The 17861-nt window shown below is 31.6% G+C and overlaps 2 protein-coding genes across 3 annotated transcripts; one reads left to right on the forward strand and one right to left on the reverse strand.

Moving 5' to 3' along the window:
* Positions 1-33: 33 nt before the first annotated feature.
* LOC123919018 (protein SLOW GREEN 1, chloroplastic-like) lies at positions 34-3446 on the reverse strand. Its single transcript, XM_045971240.1, has 4 exons — positions 2701-3446; positions 1049-1198; positions 563-643; positions 34-387 (listed from the first exon to the last, which is right to left on the reverse strand). The coding sequence occupies exons 1-4, from the start codon at positions 3340-3342 to the stop codon at positions 193-195; spliced, it is 1068 nt and encodes a 355-aa protein (XP_045827196.1). The 5' UTR covers positions 3343-3446; the 3' UTR covers positions 34-192.
* Positions 3447-11616: 8170 nt separating this feature from the next.
* On the forward strand, positions 11617-14633 carry LOC123916185 (probable WRKY transcription factor 13). 2 transcript variants are annotated; one of them, XM_045967572.1, is made up of 4 exons: positions 11784-12062; positions 12138-12240; positions 12621-12875; positions 14206-14633. In XM_045967572.1, exons 1-4 carry the CDS (start codon positions 11915-11917, stop codon positions 14375-14377), a joined length of 678 nt encoding a protein of 225 aa, XP_045823528.1. In that variant the 5' UTR covers positions 11784-11914; the 3' UTR covers positions 14378-14633. The 2 variants fall into 2 exon arrangements, with proteins under 2 accessions (XP_045823527.1, XP_045823528.1); XM_045967571.1 differs by having other exon boundaries at positions 11617-12240.
* Positions 14634-17861: the final 3228 nt, after the last annotated feature.

The raw sequence follows: 17861 nt of genomic DNA on the forward strand, positions 1-17861 counted from the left end.
CAAACATTTCTCAATCAACAGAACAAATTAGAATGATTCAAAAGGTTGTGCCAAGATAAATTATCATATTTGAAAATTTGAAATGCACTACAAGGGCTGAAAAAACAAAATCATGTTACACATTCTATTATATCATTAAAGTAGTCTAACCTTTTGCTTTTACAAGAGTGAGCTACTGCATTGCATTACTAATTATTTTCCTATTTTTTGGTCAGAAAATTGATTTCCGAGTTCCCTCTGAAACTGTACTCGGGATGTTCCTTTTGCTGCTAAGGTGATATCATCAAGAAATCCCCTTTGTGGAAACTCTTTAGGCACAAGAGCTTCATATGTTTCAAACTGCTGTGCAGCTTCCTCCTTTTTATCCAGAAGACTGTATATTATTCCCTATAACATTTTTTTTTAATAAATCAATACAATAATTTCATGAATTGATCGAAATATCTTCATTCCGTGAGTAATCTCACAGCACTATATCAGAAAACTATGGCATTATCATCAATAAGAACAAATATTGAAGTTAGGGAGTATAATTGTATGCATGATTTGCAGACAAACTCACCTGGCAAAGATAAGGTCTAAAATCGCGGGGATTTTGATCGATCAAATCTTGACATCTTTTTAGGCCCTCCTCCAAGTTACCCTGCAAAGCACACAAATGATATGCTTTCCAACTAATTACCCTCAAAACACAATGTTTATGCTTGAAAACTTAGGCTGTGTTTGGCTAAACAACTTAGTTAAGTACTTACACTTTACAGTATAAGCGTTTATTATATAAGTCCTTGTGTATAAAATATTTTCATAACAAAAGATATAAAAAGTCAAATTGTTTTCGCATAAGCTGATTTCATAAGCTATCATGGAGAGTTTAAGGAAATAAGCTGAAAACAGCTTATGGCAATGTCATAATTTGTTTCCATAAGTTGTCTCAATTAGTCTCACCAGTGCTTATGCAAATAGATAAACTCAAATAAGTCAATCCAAACAGACCCTTAATAGACAAATTAAAACAGCCACATTCTTGGGTGATGGATCAGCACTTCACCTGTACAACAAGCATTTGTGCAGTTAAGATTCTTATATTTCTTTCCTCTGTAACTTTGTTTTCATTAATAGCTAACTCTAGAGCCTTGTTCAGCATTTCAAACACAGCAGCAGGACCCTCGTTGTTTTTGTTCATCACCGTAGCCAGACCCTGTAAACAACAGAGTATTACACATCTAAAGCACAACAAACAAATGATGTGCCTTAGTAACTTGAGTTCATGAAATATGGTATGATAATAGAAATAATTTGTTTAATGTCACCACAAAATGCCGTCAAAGAAGAATCCAGTAGGTCTTCAAATCTGAATCTAAATTAAAATGAAAGATGTTTTTCAACTGGTATGATCAAATCCTACCTAAAGAACGAATAACAATTAACAAGGCCAAAGCAAAAAAATACTTCAATACTATGTATGGACAGTATAGTACAAAAATAAGACAAGAAGCTTGTTAAAACAAGAAATAAACAAGCTTAGTGGAAACAAGGCGCAATGACTCATATCCATCCAGTGAAACAGCCCATGTATAATATTCTGCATATTGATTGATTATCGCATGCCTAATACTTAGTCCTTTTACGATATAAAATATGAAACTAAAAATTTTTCCTTTTGGGGTTAAACTGAGAAAGGAGGAACGTGACGAAGTTGACAATTGTTTGGGGAATGAAACTGAAGATTTACATATATTATCCCATCAGTGATTTTAGTTTAGAGGTATTTTAAAAATTACAGTGTGTAATTCAGAATATAACATCATATAAATTTACAATCACAGGCCTCATCCCAATTTACAAGGCTTTTGGATGTCGATATTAATGTACACAAGCACAACCTCACTCTGAAACAATATACAGAACTCATATCTGTTTTCTATACTATTAAGGAATGAACACCATGAAATACAAATTTACGAACTCAGGGACGATATCAAATGAACTAGCATGTTAACGTGCAATCATTATTATATTTCCATAAAGAATAACCGAGGACTTATCTCTTTTGCACCATAACAATGTTTTTAGATAAGCACTTCTAATAAGCATGATTACCGGCAAGACAGTATGTGTGGGTAAACAACTTAACTAAGTGTTTATATTATATGCGGCTGCGGTTATCATATAAGTACTTATGTATATCCTATTTCTGTAACAAAAGATAAAATAAAGTCAAATAATTTTCATGTAACCTATAAGTTGTTTTCATAAACTATTCTAGATAGCTTATGGAAATAAGTTGAAAACAACTTATGGACATGTTCTAAGTTTTTTCATAAGTTATCTGAAACACCACAAGTGCTTATGTCAGTAGATAAGTTCATATAAGTCAATCTAACAATTCTAAGTTTCTGATCCCTCATTATCTACATTAAACCTAAACAAAACATTCCCCTCCATCCACCTTTTTAATCACAATCAATATTCAAACTTTCAGCAGAAAATGAAGCACAGACACTCCTTTTTTGTAACTAACTTATAGGCGTGCCCCGGTGTCGGACACCGACACGACACCAATACTTATATTAGACCAAATTATCTCATTTTCTCAAATTATTATCAGTGTCAACGTGTCGGTGTCCGTGCTTCATATGCGCCAACAACATGAAAAATTCAATCAAAACAAAAAGAGATATATAGATTAAGAAACATTACATGCAAAGCTCTAACAAGAAGAGGCCTAGTCTCCAAGATTTCTGAATACACTCTTTTAGCTTTACTCAAATACCCCATTGTTTCATAACACAATGCAAGCAAAAGCCTCCACTCAACTTCATTTGGTTCCAAATCAATCAGCTTCTTCATAAATTTCTCAGCTTCCTTACATTTCCCTCTCCTAAGTTTCCCATACACAACCACTTTAACAGCCTCAACATTTCTTGGATCATTCTCCAAAACTCTCTCATTCATTTCATCCTCATTGTTTTTCCCTTCTACAGTTTTCTTCTCCTTCTCTTTCAAAATTTCAGCAGAATCAACAGAAGGTACTGAAACTGCAAAAGCGATTCTTCGGTTGAAACAACAACCCATGAAAATAAACGACCCAATAAGAAAAAATGCTATCTTTTGTGAAATGAAGTTGGAAAAAGTTGTTTGAGGTGAGAAAGTTTTGGAGGGTGTTAATGGGGTGTGAGAACAAGTGCAGAGTGATAAATGAGTGGAACGAAATTTGGATGAGTGAAGTGAAAGTGATAGGGGTTTGTTGCAGATATGAATTGGTGGAAGAAGAAGTGGTTTGGGGAATTTTGATTGGAATTGGGAATAGATGAAGAGAGTGGTGGTTGCGGTAGAAGTCATGGTATTGTACTGGCCGGAGACTTAGTCGCCGGCGGTCGACGCCGTTTTGAGATAGAAAGACGCTCTTTTTTTTCGAGTAAAAACTTTGGTTAGTGTCATTTTTATTCGAGGCTAATATGCACAAATTTCAAATAACATTGTAACCCATACGAATTTTGCAAAATTGACTGTTGGATTGAAACATTATATCAGATCATGCATAGAAATTTTTAGAAAAATTGAAAATTACTTGATATGTTATTGAGATTCGTCAAAATTAACGATTTGTGAGTTTTATTAAATACCGTTAATTTTGATGGGTCTCAATAATCTATATGATATAATCTTTCAATTCAACAGTCGATTTTGTAAAATTCGTATTCGTTATAATGTTATCCAAAACTTGTGCATGGTACACCGCATAAACCACTTGTTCATGTTAGCTTAGCCTTTATTTGAATTGTAGTTTTGCAATTACTTGTTTTAACATTCTCATCTAGAAATTTGAATACGATGGTACGATCAAAATTCGAACTACGACCCCTGCATATATGTTCAACGTCTCTGTCAATTCAGCTAAGCTCGTAGGACCGTAAAACTAAATCTAAACCAAAAATAATACAATGACCAACAAAAAGCACTATAATCACTTATATGCAGAGATTATTATGGCTATGCTTCATTATCTTTTAAGTATATGGGCAATATGATAAAATATATAATTTATTTATGATCAATTTTGTGTATTTAAAGTAAATTATTCATAATTTCAAGTCATTATATTCATAAAATATAAACATATATTCATATAAACAAATTGTGTTGCCAAAAAATTATTTTTGCTACAAAGAAAATCCTTATAGACATGGATGCAGATCTCCTGCAATAAATTTTCATATTGTTTTCACACAGTTTCCAATCTTAACCGTTGATTACAGATCGGACGATCTAGATTAATGCAGTTATAAAATCACTTAAAACAATCTTGATCGTAAATTTTAGATCGAACAACTATGATATAAAACAGCGTCAAAACTGTGGGAAAAAAAACTTTAAAAAATCTATTATACACAAAAACCACCTTACACTCTAAAATTTTCTAGTCGTCCTCTTCTTTAGGTATTTGAAGGTTAGTAGAAAATTGGGCCCTACCATCACGAAGTATTGTTACCTCTTAAAATCTTTATTTTTACCGTATTTTCTTTTTTGACATAGCCTCAAAGTCTTTGTTTTTTGAGATTTGTTTGATTCAAAATTCCCGGAAGGTTTGTACATTACTTATCTTTGCCATTATAAGTTACAGTTTTTTATTTGACAAGACCGAATTTAATTAAAATACTTTTTTTTTTATTACATTAATGTCTTTTTTACAACAATAAATTTAATTCATTTCATTAATCAAATTGTTATCAATACAATAAAAAATCAGCTAAAAATCAGAGCGACTAATTATAGAATAGACCAATACTTTGAATCACGCCCTGCTGTGCGCTGCAGTACCTGCTATTGTTGCTCTTCTAGTGAGCCTTGAACCACCGTCCATTCTTGCCACTTATGTGCCACTTGCATCCCAACTTGTTGGGCACTTAATTGTTCCGATTTTGCCATATAAGAGCATCCACAATGGAGCTCCTCATTTTTTAGTACTTAAGTGGACCCCACGGATACACATCACTCATTTATAATTTTTCAATAGTAGTATTTAATAAGCACTCAACCCCTCCAACCCAACACCTCTTAAAAAATTCTAAATTGGTCCCACCAATAACACATCTCACCAATAACTCTACATTATTATAAACGGGTCCCACAAAAATCATATAGGTACTATTGCTTATTTTAGAACCAGTACCTATTAGTACTCATTTCTGTTTTGCTCCAATGGGAGTACCTATTAGGTACTAATTCTTAAGAAATAGGTACTCACCGTTGGAGATGGTCTAAGACCATCTTCAATGGTGTAGTACCTATTAGGTACTCATGGTACTTATTAGGTACTACCATTGGAGCACAACACATTTTAGTACCTAATAGGTACCACTTCTAATATAAGAACTCTCTCTCTCTTCTTTTTATGGGACCCACTTTATTTAATATATTCAAAAAAATTTAATTTGGCAATATTATTTTAAATTAAATTTCAAATTTTAATGATGTGGAGTTATTGATGGGACCCATTTTAGAACTTTTTAAGAAATGCTCCATTGGAGGGGTTGAGTACCTATTAGGTATTATTATTAAAAAAATAATAAATTGATGGTGTGTCTATGTGAGACCATTTAAGTACTCAAAAATGGAGTGCTCCATTATGGATGCTCTAATAACTCACAGTAGGACTGCCATTTTGCCAGCATTTTTTTTTTATTTTCATTCCCACAAATGTCAAAAATTATTTTCATACTCCCACAACTGCAATCGGGAGGAGGATGCGATCGAAAGGGGGCTCGAACCACTTGATGTCAGAACCGACCTCCGAACCAAATTAAACTGATGGTGAAAACCATACAATGTAAATATGATTGTAAACAGACCGATATAATATAAAATAATGTTTTTTATTTAAAAATAATAATATATTAATAAAATAATTTTTTGAAACAAAATTATTTATTAAATTTATCATAATAAAGTTTATTTAACACTTCTATTTCGATCGATAATAAAGTCAATATATTTAATTTTTATGAGACATTGTTGATTTAAGATAAAATCCAAATATTACAGTTGGTTAAATTCTTAAAGAAATGAAAAATGGGAAATTCTACTATGGCACAATCCTAAATAAATTTAGTTTAGACACACTAACAATCAAGATTAAAAATTAAAGATAAAATAATTAAATTAATATTGATTGATGGAGGAGTGCTAGCAACACACTCTTTAACAAACACACTCTAACACACTCTTTTCTATTAGTCAAAATTTATATGGGTCCCATAAAAGTTATATGGGTCCACATTTTTTTATGGGACCCATGTGAATTTCAACCAATAAAAGAGAGTGTGTTGGAGTGTGTTTGTTAAGAGAGTGTGTTGCTAGCATTATTCTTGATTGATGTGACATTTTTATTTTTATTTTAATTTTTTTAATTGATGTGTGCGTGCCTAAGTTTGTGCATATTACCTTTGTGCCTATAAAAGAATACCTCATGAAAAATTGGTATGAGTTTTATCATATTTTTTTGGAGGTTTTATATTTTTCTCCCAGACTTTTTTTTTTCTACCGTAGATTAACGAGTCTATGACTTCTAGAGACATTTTTTCTTAGTAAATCTTTTTCTTCTGTGTGGCTCTAAAGTGTTTGTTTCGGTTGTCTTACACTTAGGCTGACCCCTGGTTGTATGCTAAGAAATTGCACAAACAAAACCAAATTAGTTTGAAAATGCCGTTTAAGATTAACAATTTTAGGTTGTTTGGTTCAACCGAAAAGATAGAAGGGAGAGATTTTAATGGAAGAAGGGAAGTAACATAGTAGAATTGAGATCTTTGTATTTTTACTTATCGTAGTCAAAATATATCAAAGAGAATTTGTATACTTCGTGGTTGAGATTGACACTGAACTGTTTTTGGTGGATTTTCAATCTCATTAACATGTACCTGGATTTGTTGTAGTAGCAGAATAACACAGTTTATCATAGTTATTAACCTCGGTCATTAATTTTAAATCACATGGTCTAAATTATTCACATAGTCAAATAATATCATCCATCGATTTAAATTGGACAATTTACATCTACAACCGCGTCCGGCGAAATTTCCCATTAACACCGGAACAATAAGGCCGGAAATGTGGAGCCTGGAGCGTGCAAGAATGTCAGGCTATCATCTAACCAACCAGCCCATCACATGCAGCTTTGGTAATTGTTAGTATTTGAACAGTCATTTTCACACAGACACTTTTACACACACGACACGACCATTATTCGCTGAGATGTGATACTTTATTCTTTTAGTAGCCAGGAGGGAATGTATACAGTACTAGTATAGTTATAGGGTATCCTTTTAACAAATTATTGAAATAATTAATACCAAGTTTGATTCTGTTTCAACATAATTATTTTGACATCAAGTAATCAAATCTCTTGTTAATCATTAATTAGTTTATTTTAAGAATAATGCTAGCAACACACTCTTTAACAAACACACTCCAACACACTTTCTTTTATTTTAATGGTATTCCAAACAGAAGTTTAAAGTTTGAGGAGGATTCACAATGATGAAGAAATATTTAAATGACTTAATGGAGAATGGAGATGGAGGACAAAACGATGAAGTATATTTGCAAACACGTCGACATTCAAGTTAGTATAAAAACTTGAGATGAGTGACACAGATTAGAAACGAGTCTTATCCCATTGTAATTGGTTGTTTATATAGTCCGACCGATATTGGCTCGATAAATGTGGCATTAGACTTATATGTGAACATTTAACTATCATTTGAATAATATATATTGAATTTGACATAGTTCAATTGATATAAACATTGTAATATGCAGAAACTAAAATTAAATATAATTTTTTTTTTCGTCATGTAGTTTAGTGACTAAAATAAATAAATGAGTTGTTCGAAATTCGAGCTCTGGTCTGTACATATATAATGCGATATTTCTGATCTTCTTATATATTAACTTTAAAATGTGAAACATATTGGCCATTAATTAAGCTACTAAAAAAAAAATACACATGGTGTGATTGATCTGAAAACTATAGTCATGATTATGGATCTCCATATTCAAAGTTGAGCTAGGATACATATTCAAGAAGTGCTGAGTTCATTCATGGAGAGTAAGTACGTACTACTACAGAATAAAAAGGCATGATTAAATTATCAGAGAGGTAGGATACACACAGTATTGTGTTGTCACAACTCACAAGAACATGTTATAGGGTATGTATATTACTGTAGTAGGGTATATATGGGTTGTCTCTGCCAAATATTACTGTTTGTTTCTTAGAGAATATATAGCATAGATAGGGAGAGACAAGATTGAGACAAACTATTGCATACAGACACCGACCGGGAAGGCCGTGGGGTAATCATAATCATTCCTTTCCATAAAATTATTCTTCACACATCATTTCTATTTTTATTTTACTGTGTCTGTATATAATTTTGAAATTATTTGTTAGTATAATTCTTTTAACAGTTTTACTCAATGGATTGTCTGTTGATTCATATTACAATCCAAAGATTAAATACCTTCATCAAATTGAGCTCAGTGGATTATCTGTTGATGGCAAAATACACCTGAAAAATTATCCACATGTGTACTCAAGTAATTTGAACCATGCATTTTTATCAAATATCTATATCTTCAATAGGAAAACAAAAGCTATATTGAAAATCTCAAAACATATAATATATATTGGTTTTTCTACTCTTCCTCTCGATAATTTGAAGTATTAAGAAGTCTCATACCGGTTACGATGGTCTAAATATGTGTTTATATGTAAGGGCCGCCTCCACGATCCGTTGGACCGCTTGTTATCAGGTTTCTTATCGGGTCATCCATCATTTATATTCACGCCTCAAGCCCAATAGTGTTGATCGCGAGATGATTTGTTAAGAAATTTCACATCGATTGCGACAGAAGTTATTCTCAATAGTTATTGGATAAATATATACAATTACAAAATCTTAAGTTTAAATTGAATAAAAATATCCAGTGTCTAACATATCGACATTTTATAAGAAAAAAATGTTAGTTCGAATGCCATTATTGCAACCTATAAGCAGTGGCACAGAAGAAATGATGCATGTTTGCCACTGCATGCCCTTTATTTTTTATGGTACAATTTCTCTAACTTAGGGATTAAAAAAATCAAAAAGTGAAAATAAGCATGAACATTTAACATCTATACGCAAATTAACTAATAAAAAGGGTTTTTGCTTTTTCTTTTATGTTACATTTAAAAAGGGTGTCAAATATATACTGATCTTATAGTATAAGCAGGAGCCAATTTATGACATCATCAAGACGTTAGCCTCACGTCAGCAAAAATATTTGCATACAATTTATTTCTTCTTGTGCTAGTGCTAGTTCGTTCTAGTTGCATACCAACAGGATGTTTGTGTTGTCAAATTGTTATGTATATGAAAAGCATTTGAAACATTTTTGCTTATTTATTTGAAAATCAACCGAAGAGCAGTTTTATTTTATTACAAATAAATTGAATGTGGGTATAAATTATTTCATATACAATTTTCAACAATCTATCATTGATTTTAGTTATAAAAAAAAAAAAACTCTCAATGATTTAGTACTGCTAAAGAAATCCATAAGTTTGAGTGCAATTTACAATGTTGATATTATTAAGCTGAATACTTTTACTCGAGTTTAAACTTTAAATTTTGCAACTGTGTGTGAGTTTTAATAATATTTTGTCACTTCAACTAAAAACCCATTAAATTCTCATTAATTGTTCTAATCTTTGTTGGAACAAAATTTTGAGACATATCACATCAGTGTTTCTTTGTAATGGTTGAAGTACCCAAAGTACTTTTCTTATTATAATATTCATTTGCTTACAAAAAAAAAACATATCAATTTCTTTGAAGTCGTAGTATCTAGATCTCAAGTTAATCTTTCCTTTTTTTTTTCTCTTAAATCAGCGTAATTATGATGTTTGATCCAACTACGTACAAGTTATAAATTCGTATATTATTTGCTTCACTGTATAAATTAGTTAATCATAGCACCTCTTTACTTCATTGTTTTTAATTTCTACAAAATGAATTTTTTTTCACTCCAATTTTTAAGGGAAATGGATCTTGATAATCTAAAATTTGGTTAAAAAGTAAGTAAAACATAACTAAAAATTATTTCATTTAAAATTTGAATATAAGTTATCTCAAACAATTCATTTTTTGAATTTCATTTAAAAATTCTTTGATAGAACTTATTAATCATTTGAATCTAACTAATTGGATTCTACAAAATGAAAATTATATATATAATCATGTAAGGCTTAGTTAAACCACTAGATAAAGCACAAAAAGAGACATTTTTCTAAACTTTTAGAGAAACTATATGCTTTCAATGGCCACATTGGTCCACATGCTTTTTGGGCATACAAAATATTAAGCTAAACACAAATGTTATACAATTAATTCAACAGATGATGACAATATTATAAGGTTGGTGATCTGCGGGAATTTTTGAAAAGAAATGAAAAAGGTAGGTGTATGTATATATGTGGGTGGGTTAGTTCAAGTTTTGGGAAATTAAATAACAAAAAGCATATGAAAAAGGCAATAAGCTTTTTTGATGCAAAAGTCAAATAGGGCCTCATTCATCTATCATAATAATCATAACTTCCCAGCTGATGCAGAGGAATATGATAGATTTGGACCCAAGATTTTTTTTTTGCTAGAGATTTGCACCAAGATTCATCATCATTGTCTTGTGATATTTTTCTCTTTTACACATTGTGCCCCTAAAGAGTTAATCTTTTTATTGTAACATGATAGTAATATTAAAGGTAACCCTACAAAATGAATGATTGCCAGCTCCTCTCTTTTTCAATTTTTTTTTAGAGGATCAATGGCGAATTGATGAATGATAATTTTCACTTATATATAGTTGATTAAGTATCCTTTGGTCTATTATTGTGCACTCAACAGGTTTCACTTTTGCCCATGTTATAATTATTATCTATATAGTGATAGTGATGAGCTTTTGCATGTAAGTTTCATATATTCTTAAGGGCAATTGCAGAGAGGAGAGTAGAAAAAGAGCAAGCTTTCAATTAACCTTTTGTCTTGTATTGTTGACTTCATTGCTATAGTAAACTTCCACTATCGAGGAAGGACATTGTTGTAACTTAAAGTTAATGAGAAAAGCCGATTAAATAGATTAGTCTAGAATGAAAGATTATGATTTAAATATTATATTGAATATTTTTTTCATTCATATGAGACATTCGTAACTAATTATTTTCATTGTTGCCCAAATTCTAACGAAAACATCAATTGTTATAATTAAGCTCTTAAGAGACTAATGCAAAAAAAAAAAAAAAAAAAAAACCCTAATCTATTAGATAACAAAATCTCATAAAAAAAAAACACTTAATTTATAAAAAAAAATCTCATAAAAAAAAAACGCTTAAGTGCATTTATATGACCAAGAATAAATTAAATGATTTTAACACCATATTTTTAACTTATCCGAAATTTTAAGGCATTAATAATATATGTCATTTTTCATGTATATATAAAACATTTCTTTTATTTCTAGTCGATCTGAGACTACTAGTCACTCGGGTGAATTCGAACCCATTACCCATATATAACATTTGAAGATAGAAAAGCAAATTGAAAAGGGAAAGTTGGTTGAGAAGCGACGTTATAAGATATACTAACTATAGCTACAAGTTAATGGGTGTAAACCTCAACCAAAGTTCAAAAACAAACTCTCTCACTTTGTTTCTTCAAAAGAGAACCCTACACTACAGGCTACAGCTACCACTTGTCTCTTATCTATATCTTCTCTTTTTCATATATACTCTCTCCAACTTTGGTTAGAGATTATATTGGATCACAAAGGTTAGATAGAAGAAGAAGAGATCAAGAGCAAGATTATTAATATTAGAATGTCAACAACAAATATTGTTAACCACCATAGCTTGTTTGATCAAGAGCAAGATCATGAGATCCATATGCAAACCGGGTTCAATATTCCTTTCCCTTCCAACATGACCTTACCTCCTTTGGGTAATTGCCATGATCAATCTTTGAAAGGTATTAGTGCAATAACTCCTTCTTCATCACTTTCTCCTGAAGCTGCAAATTTTGCTCAAACACTACTTGCAACAGCTGTTCAAAAACCGCGACAATTCGAAGATCTCAATGATCTTACTTCTTGTTTTGGAGGAGCAGGCCAACTCCTTTCCTTGAATAGATCAAGAGGAAATTCATGGTGAGAGAATATTCCTTTTAATTTATTAAATATAGATCTTGGTGTGTCCCGAAATGAGTATCTCAGTAGTATGAGTTGAGACGTTGAAATATAGTATTGAGGTTTAGAGTTTGATCTATGCTACTAACAATTTTTTTATTTTTTTTTTTTTGAAAATTCGGTAACCGACCCTAGAAGTGACTAATTCGAGGGGACCTCTGCTACTAACAATTAAATTGCCTATAAAAAAAATAGATTGTGGTCCTTGTGCCAGATCTTTTGTATTGAGTTATTGATTTAAATTCCTAATTTGTTCCTTATATAATTTTTTTTAATTAATTTGATTTTTTTTTAATTAGACTTTGTAAAGAAATGTCTTATTGTTGCATTTTTGAATTTAGGGCATGGGGAGATCAAGTAAGTGATTGTTTGATGAGTAAAAGAAGTAGTGGAGGAGATGATCATCATCATCATCATCATAATAATCATCATATAGGGGTTTCTTCTACCATAAAAATGAAGAAAATGAAGGGAAGAAGGAAGGTGAGGGAGCCTAGGTTTTGCTTCAAGACTATGAGTGATGTGGATGTGCTGGATGATGGTTACAAATGGAGGAAGTACGGACAGAAAGTGGTCAAGAACACTCAGCATCCAAGGTATATATAATCTTTCTCTCTTTGTTGTTTTTTTTTTGGTACATTTAAATCACATTTTTTGGTACATTCTTCTCTTGTTTGGCTTTATGTTCTCTCTCCACTCCTTTAGTACTTCTTCTCATTATTGTTTATTCTTTTATATCAAAATTGTATTGTATACTAGTATATGGATATGGCTCACTACTGATTTTGGGGCTTAAGAGGGACATGACTACAATCATTGACTATATTAAAGCTAGATTTCACTTTATGTCTTATATATATGAGGAAAAAATTATGAAAGAGGTTTTTTTTGTAAGAGAGGGGGTATGTAAATTTGCCAATGTTGAAAGCTAGGACTCTCAAATGTTACAATGTGGAAACTTTAAGACTTTCGTATGTTAATTTGTATTTATTAAACAAGCATATGTTATAGTATAATAAGCAATGATATCGGAATGAATTATGTTATATGAACATATTTCTATGGACAAAAAGATGAACTCGGTATTTTGCTCTCTCTATGCACAATTCTTGAAGTGTGCAAAAAGTATTAAAAAATGGCATAAATACGTAAGTTTGTCGTGTTTTTGTTTAGAAATTTCTGTTAAAATAATATTTCTATTGGAATACAAACTGTATCAACACTGTATAGACACAATACAACATTCATTTCTCCAATTATGTGCAGAGAAAATGAGGCCTATTAAAATTATGTAAAGCGTATCCCAGACGTATAGAAATTAGATGTTTCTCCTTTACACTCATTATTAATGAACGTGTATCATGTATGATGAGCCTTTTTATGGTTACCTTTTACTTGCCATTTTGCTTTTGGACCGCGAAGAAGCAACATACGAATGATTTTGACATTACATATTCACCTAAAATTTTAGATTTGTTTTATAAATCAATTCATTTATGTATTGTTCAAGTTCAACATATTTGCATGTATGTCTGACTTCTTACTCAATGCTGATATACTCCCTTCGGTCTTATTTATAAGTAAAAGTTACTTTTTAGATTCATTGAACAACTGATGTATCTAGTCTATATCTAAGTTATATACATTAGTAGTTCAATGAATCTAAAAAGTAACTTTTGTTTATAAATAAGGCAGGAGGGAGTATATATTTCAACATTTGTTTGGGGTAGGGGGAGCTAAAAGTGAGGAGATCTTCACTAATCAATACTAAAATGAATGATGAATGGCAATATTAAAACATGATAGAAAACTTGAAGACAATGATTACATGAATGTTTTAACTATTCTATGTCATATAATCTCATTTTCTTGATCTTATGCATCCTTCTTCTATATCTCATTATATGTTTTGGGTACATTATGTAGAAGCTACTACCGTTGCACACAAGATAATTGTCGAGTAAAGAAACGTGTCGAACGATTGGCTGAAGATCCAAGAATGGTGATAACCACATATGAAGGAAGACATGCTCACTCTCCATCAAATGAACTTGAAGACTCACAAACTCACTCTGAACTCACTAATTTCTTTTGGTAGTTAGCTAATAGCTACTACAAACCAAACATAATAGTATTTACATATGTTTTGTTTTTTTTTAATCATGGAGGTGTGTTATGTAGAAGAGATATGAAAATGGAATAAGTGGAGAGAAATGAGTTAAAATAGACAATGTATCTAGCTAGGAAATTATGCATATGTTTTGATTTCATTGTCAATTTTCACTCCTTTCTATCCTCTCCTCTCATTTTCAAAATAACTTATATTTAAAATTTTGGTTAGAATATTTTTTGAATTTGTTTTTTATTTAATGATATGATTTAAATATGCGTTTTGTATTACAATTTAAATTTATTTATATGGAGTGATGAGTATATATTTATAATATCGCATATCTCAATTTATTTATTTTTTTAAAAAAAATTGTATATTAGAGATTGGGCCTTATCAACACGGGTTCGTACAAAAGATTATAGGAGGAATGGATTCGATCTAAATTTTATCTGAATGTGAAAATGCACCGCGAGTAAGCAAAGTACGCTGCTTTGTTCATCTACATTGATTAACATACTTGAGAGGAAGAAAAAAAACCTAGTTTATCCCTAATTTGATCTATAATTCCTCTTCAATAATTTCATAATTTTGTGTGTTTCAAAAATTACTCTTAAGATGAAATAATCAACAAAAAGTTCGACCGATTTCTTCAAAGCTTGTGCCTCAACTACCAAAAGCATCATTATAATAACCTGCATTCTCCAAGTTGTTGCAACTTCTATCTCTCCGTTTGCATCTCTTATGATTGAGCTGAGGCACCAAAGGATCAAGGTTTCCATGTTAGGTCTTTAAAATCAAATTGATGAGGAATCCAATTATTATCCCATATATACCATATATATTAATTTACTTCAAAACTATAATATTGGTCGTGCCACTCGTGTGTTTCTTAGGTCCAAATTGGGTCATAATTTCCAAGACAAAACTGGGCTAAGTAGTGGGTTTGGCTTGTAAGGTGAGGATTGCCTCTAGTATATAAACACTTAGTCAGGTCATCTCTCAACCGATGTGGACTCTTAACAACTGCATTTTAGGCTGCTCGAAAGAAGATTTCTCTCCAAACCCCCTGTATTTCTGTTATACTTTTCGTTTTTTCATTTTTGTCCTTGAATAAATATTTCGGAACGCGTTTTCCAAATTTTTCTCGAATTTGGACCAGAAAAACTTCATAAAACTTCTAAAAAGTGTTCCGAAAAAAGGACAAAAATGGAGAAATGGGGGTAGAAAAGAAATATGGGGGTGGGAAGAGAGAAATTCTGGAAAGAATTCAACATAATAGAAGTGGGCCGAAAAATATAAGACATTCTCAACATGGGCTTTAATTTTAGAAATGTTTTTTCTTACCCCTACATTTAATCTTTTACCCCTACAAACAACTCAATATTCCCATTATACCCTTTTATTATTTTAGTTCACCCATACATTTGAGTTTCGAAGTTTAACCGTGGCTAAATTGGAAAATTTCGGAATGGCTTAGAAAAGTTTTCCAGTAAAAAAGTTGCAAACCGAAACAATTATAAAAAAGATTTTTGGTAAAGTGTTAGCCACAATTTATCCGTAGCTAAATATAGAATCTGGAAATCTGAAGAAATAAATCAAAAACGAAAACAGCAAAGAGATGCATAATGTTTTGAATCATAACGTAAACTTTTATGCAGAAAAGCCTTTTAAGAGTGATGATAATTTAAGCAAAATTGATTCCTAAGGTACTAAAATATGCTCAGGGTCTTCCATTAGCAATTATATTGATTGATAGGTTCCTTCTTGTATAATAGAAATACCACCCAACAAAGACGAGGAATCAATAACCCCTTTGGAATTGGGTTGATCACTTCATCATCCTCCTGTTTTTGTTTTTTGATTCATTTTATCAAAATTTTCAGATTCTATATTTAGTCACGCTCAAAATTTTCAGATTTTAGAATTGATTCTGCCTCCAGAATTGATCTACTTGAAGCTAGAAATCGTAACTTCTGATTCTAGAATTGATTTTTACATTCAAATTCTTTGTTCAACTCATTTTTGTATGAATATATCCAAACATAAATCAATTATGTCAAACTCAATTCTATCAAAATCAACTCTGTCAAACTCAATTCTGTCAAAATCAATTCTGTCCACCGCAGAACCAAACACATACTAAGTAGATACTCCCTCTGGTCTTATATATAAGAGAAAATTCACTTTTTAGATTCATTAAAAATCTAATATATTTGATCCATAATATAGTCTAAATACATTAGATTTTTAATGAATTTAAAAAGTAAATTTTTTCTTATATATAAGACCGGAGGGAGTACTTGTTACTCCTCCAATACATAAAATAATCATGCATCATTCTCATACCTATCACAACTACAAATAGATAATATATTAACTCTCTTTCTCTAGAAATATAGAAACTATAATTATTCGTATATAGCTGGCTCTTCAATATTTTCCAATTATTCGGGTTTGCTTACGGTTATTGCTTCTATAATTATAGTAGCTAAATATTCCCAATGTGCGTGTGTTACAAGATTGGAAATGTGAAGTAAAAGGTTGGAAAGCTGCTCCCAATTTGCTTCAGAAATTTTTTTGCAAGGGCAGAAAAGAAAAATTAAAGTATGAGAAAATATGTGTGGAGGGGCGAAAAGAATTTATCGATAACAAATAGATGCATGGTCCAAATTTTTCTTCTTCGTATTGGAAGAAAATTGCTTTTTTCGCCCCCCATGTTCCTCTTAAACCCCCCAAAAATCTCAAAATAACCTTGAATTTGGGGGGTTTAGAAAGCTATGGATCCTAGGATCCGAAATATATTATGTGTGGTTCGTGGGATCCGAAACAAGCCAATTATACGTTGGTTTGGAGTCTACAATCTAAAACCAATTATGTTCGGATTCTGCGAACCGAAATGGTCACGAAAATCATAGGTTTGGATCCTGCGAACCGAAATGGTCACGAAAATCACAGGTTTGGATCCTGCGAACCGAAATAGTCACGAAAATCACAGGTTTGGATCCTGCGAACCGAAATGGTCACTAAAATTACAGGTTTGGAGTGTACAGTCCAAAATCAAGTTTTCTGCAGAAATTTTTTACAGTTTTACAGGCCAACATTATGCATGTTCGGAATTTGCTCTTTTGCGGGTTCAACTACATTAGGTTGTGCAATGTCGGGTTCATCTATGTTCGGTTTCATTTCAAACGGAGGTCCGGCCATCACAATAAATTTCAAAATTTTAAAAAGCTGTCCAGTTTGGCATGTGGGATCCGAAATGGGTTCGGATTGTATGAGCCAAACGCGACTGCGATCATAAAACCATGAAAATTGAAAAAATTAACGGTTTAAAGTGCTTATTACCTCTTGTATGACTCCGATTGAGTATTGCGCCCCTCTTTGAGTGAATAAACGTTGCTTTCAAGTCTCTGATACGCCAAAAAAATCGCCCTAGCTCCAAAGCTCCCAATTGAGTGTCCAAGTGGTT

Source organism: Trifolium pratense, linkage group LG3, assembly GCF_020283565.1.
Source record: "Trifolium pratense cultivar HEN17-A07 linkage group LG3, ARS_RC_1.1, whole genome shotgun sequence".
Lineage (NCBI taxonomy): Eukaryota > Viridiplantae > Streptophyta > Magnoliopsida > Fabales > Fabaceae > Trifolium > Trifolium pratense.

Bases quoted from the DNA above. Each gene is read 5' to 3' on its own strand.
- LOC123919018 (XM_045971240.1), bottom strand. From the start codon at position 3,342: ATGACTTCTACCGCAACCACCACTCTCTTCATCTATTCCCAATTCCAA. The intron at 1,199-2,700 runs GTAATGTTTCTT...TGTTGTTTACAG, and splicing joins TTCTTGTTAGAGCTTTGCAT to GGTCTGGCTACGGTGATGAA. The intron at 644-1,048 runs GTGAAGTGCTGA...TGTGCTTTGCAG, and splicing joins CACAAATGCTTGTTGTACAG to GGTAACTTGGAGGAGGGCCT.
- LOC123916185 (XM_045967571.1), top strand. From the start codon at position 11,915: ATGTCAACAACAAATATTGTTAACCACCATAGCTTGTTTGATCAAGAG. The intron at 12,241-12,620 runs GTGAGAGAATAT...TTTTGAATTTAG, and splicing joins AGATCAAGAGGAAATTCATG to GGCATGGGGAGATCAAGTAA. The intron at 12,876-14,205 runs GTATATATAATC...TACATTATGTAG, and splicing joins AAGAACACTCAGCATCCAAG to AAGCTACTACCGTTGCACAC.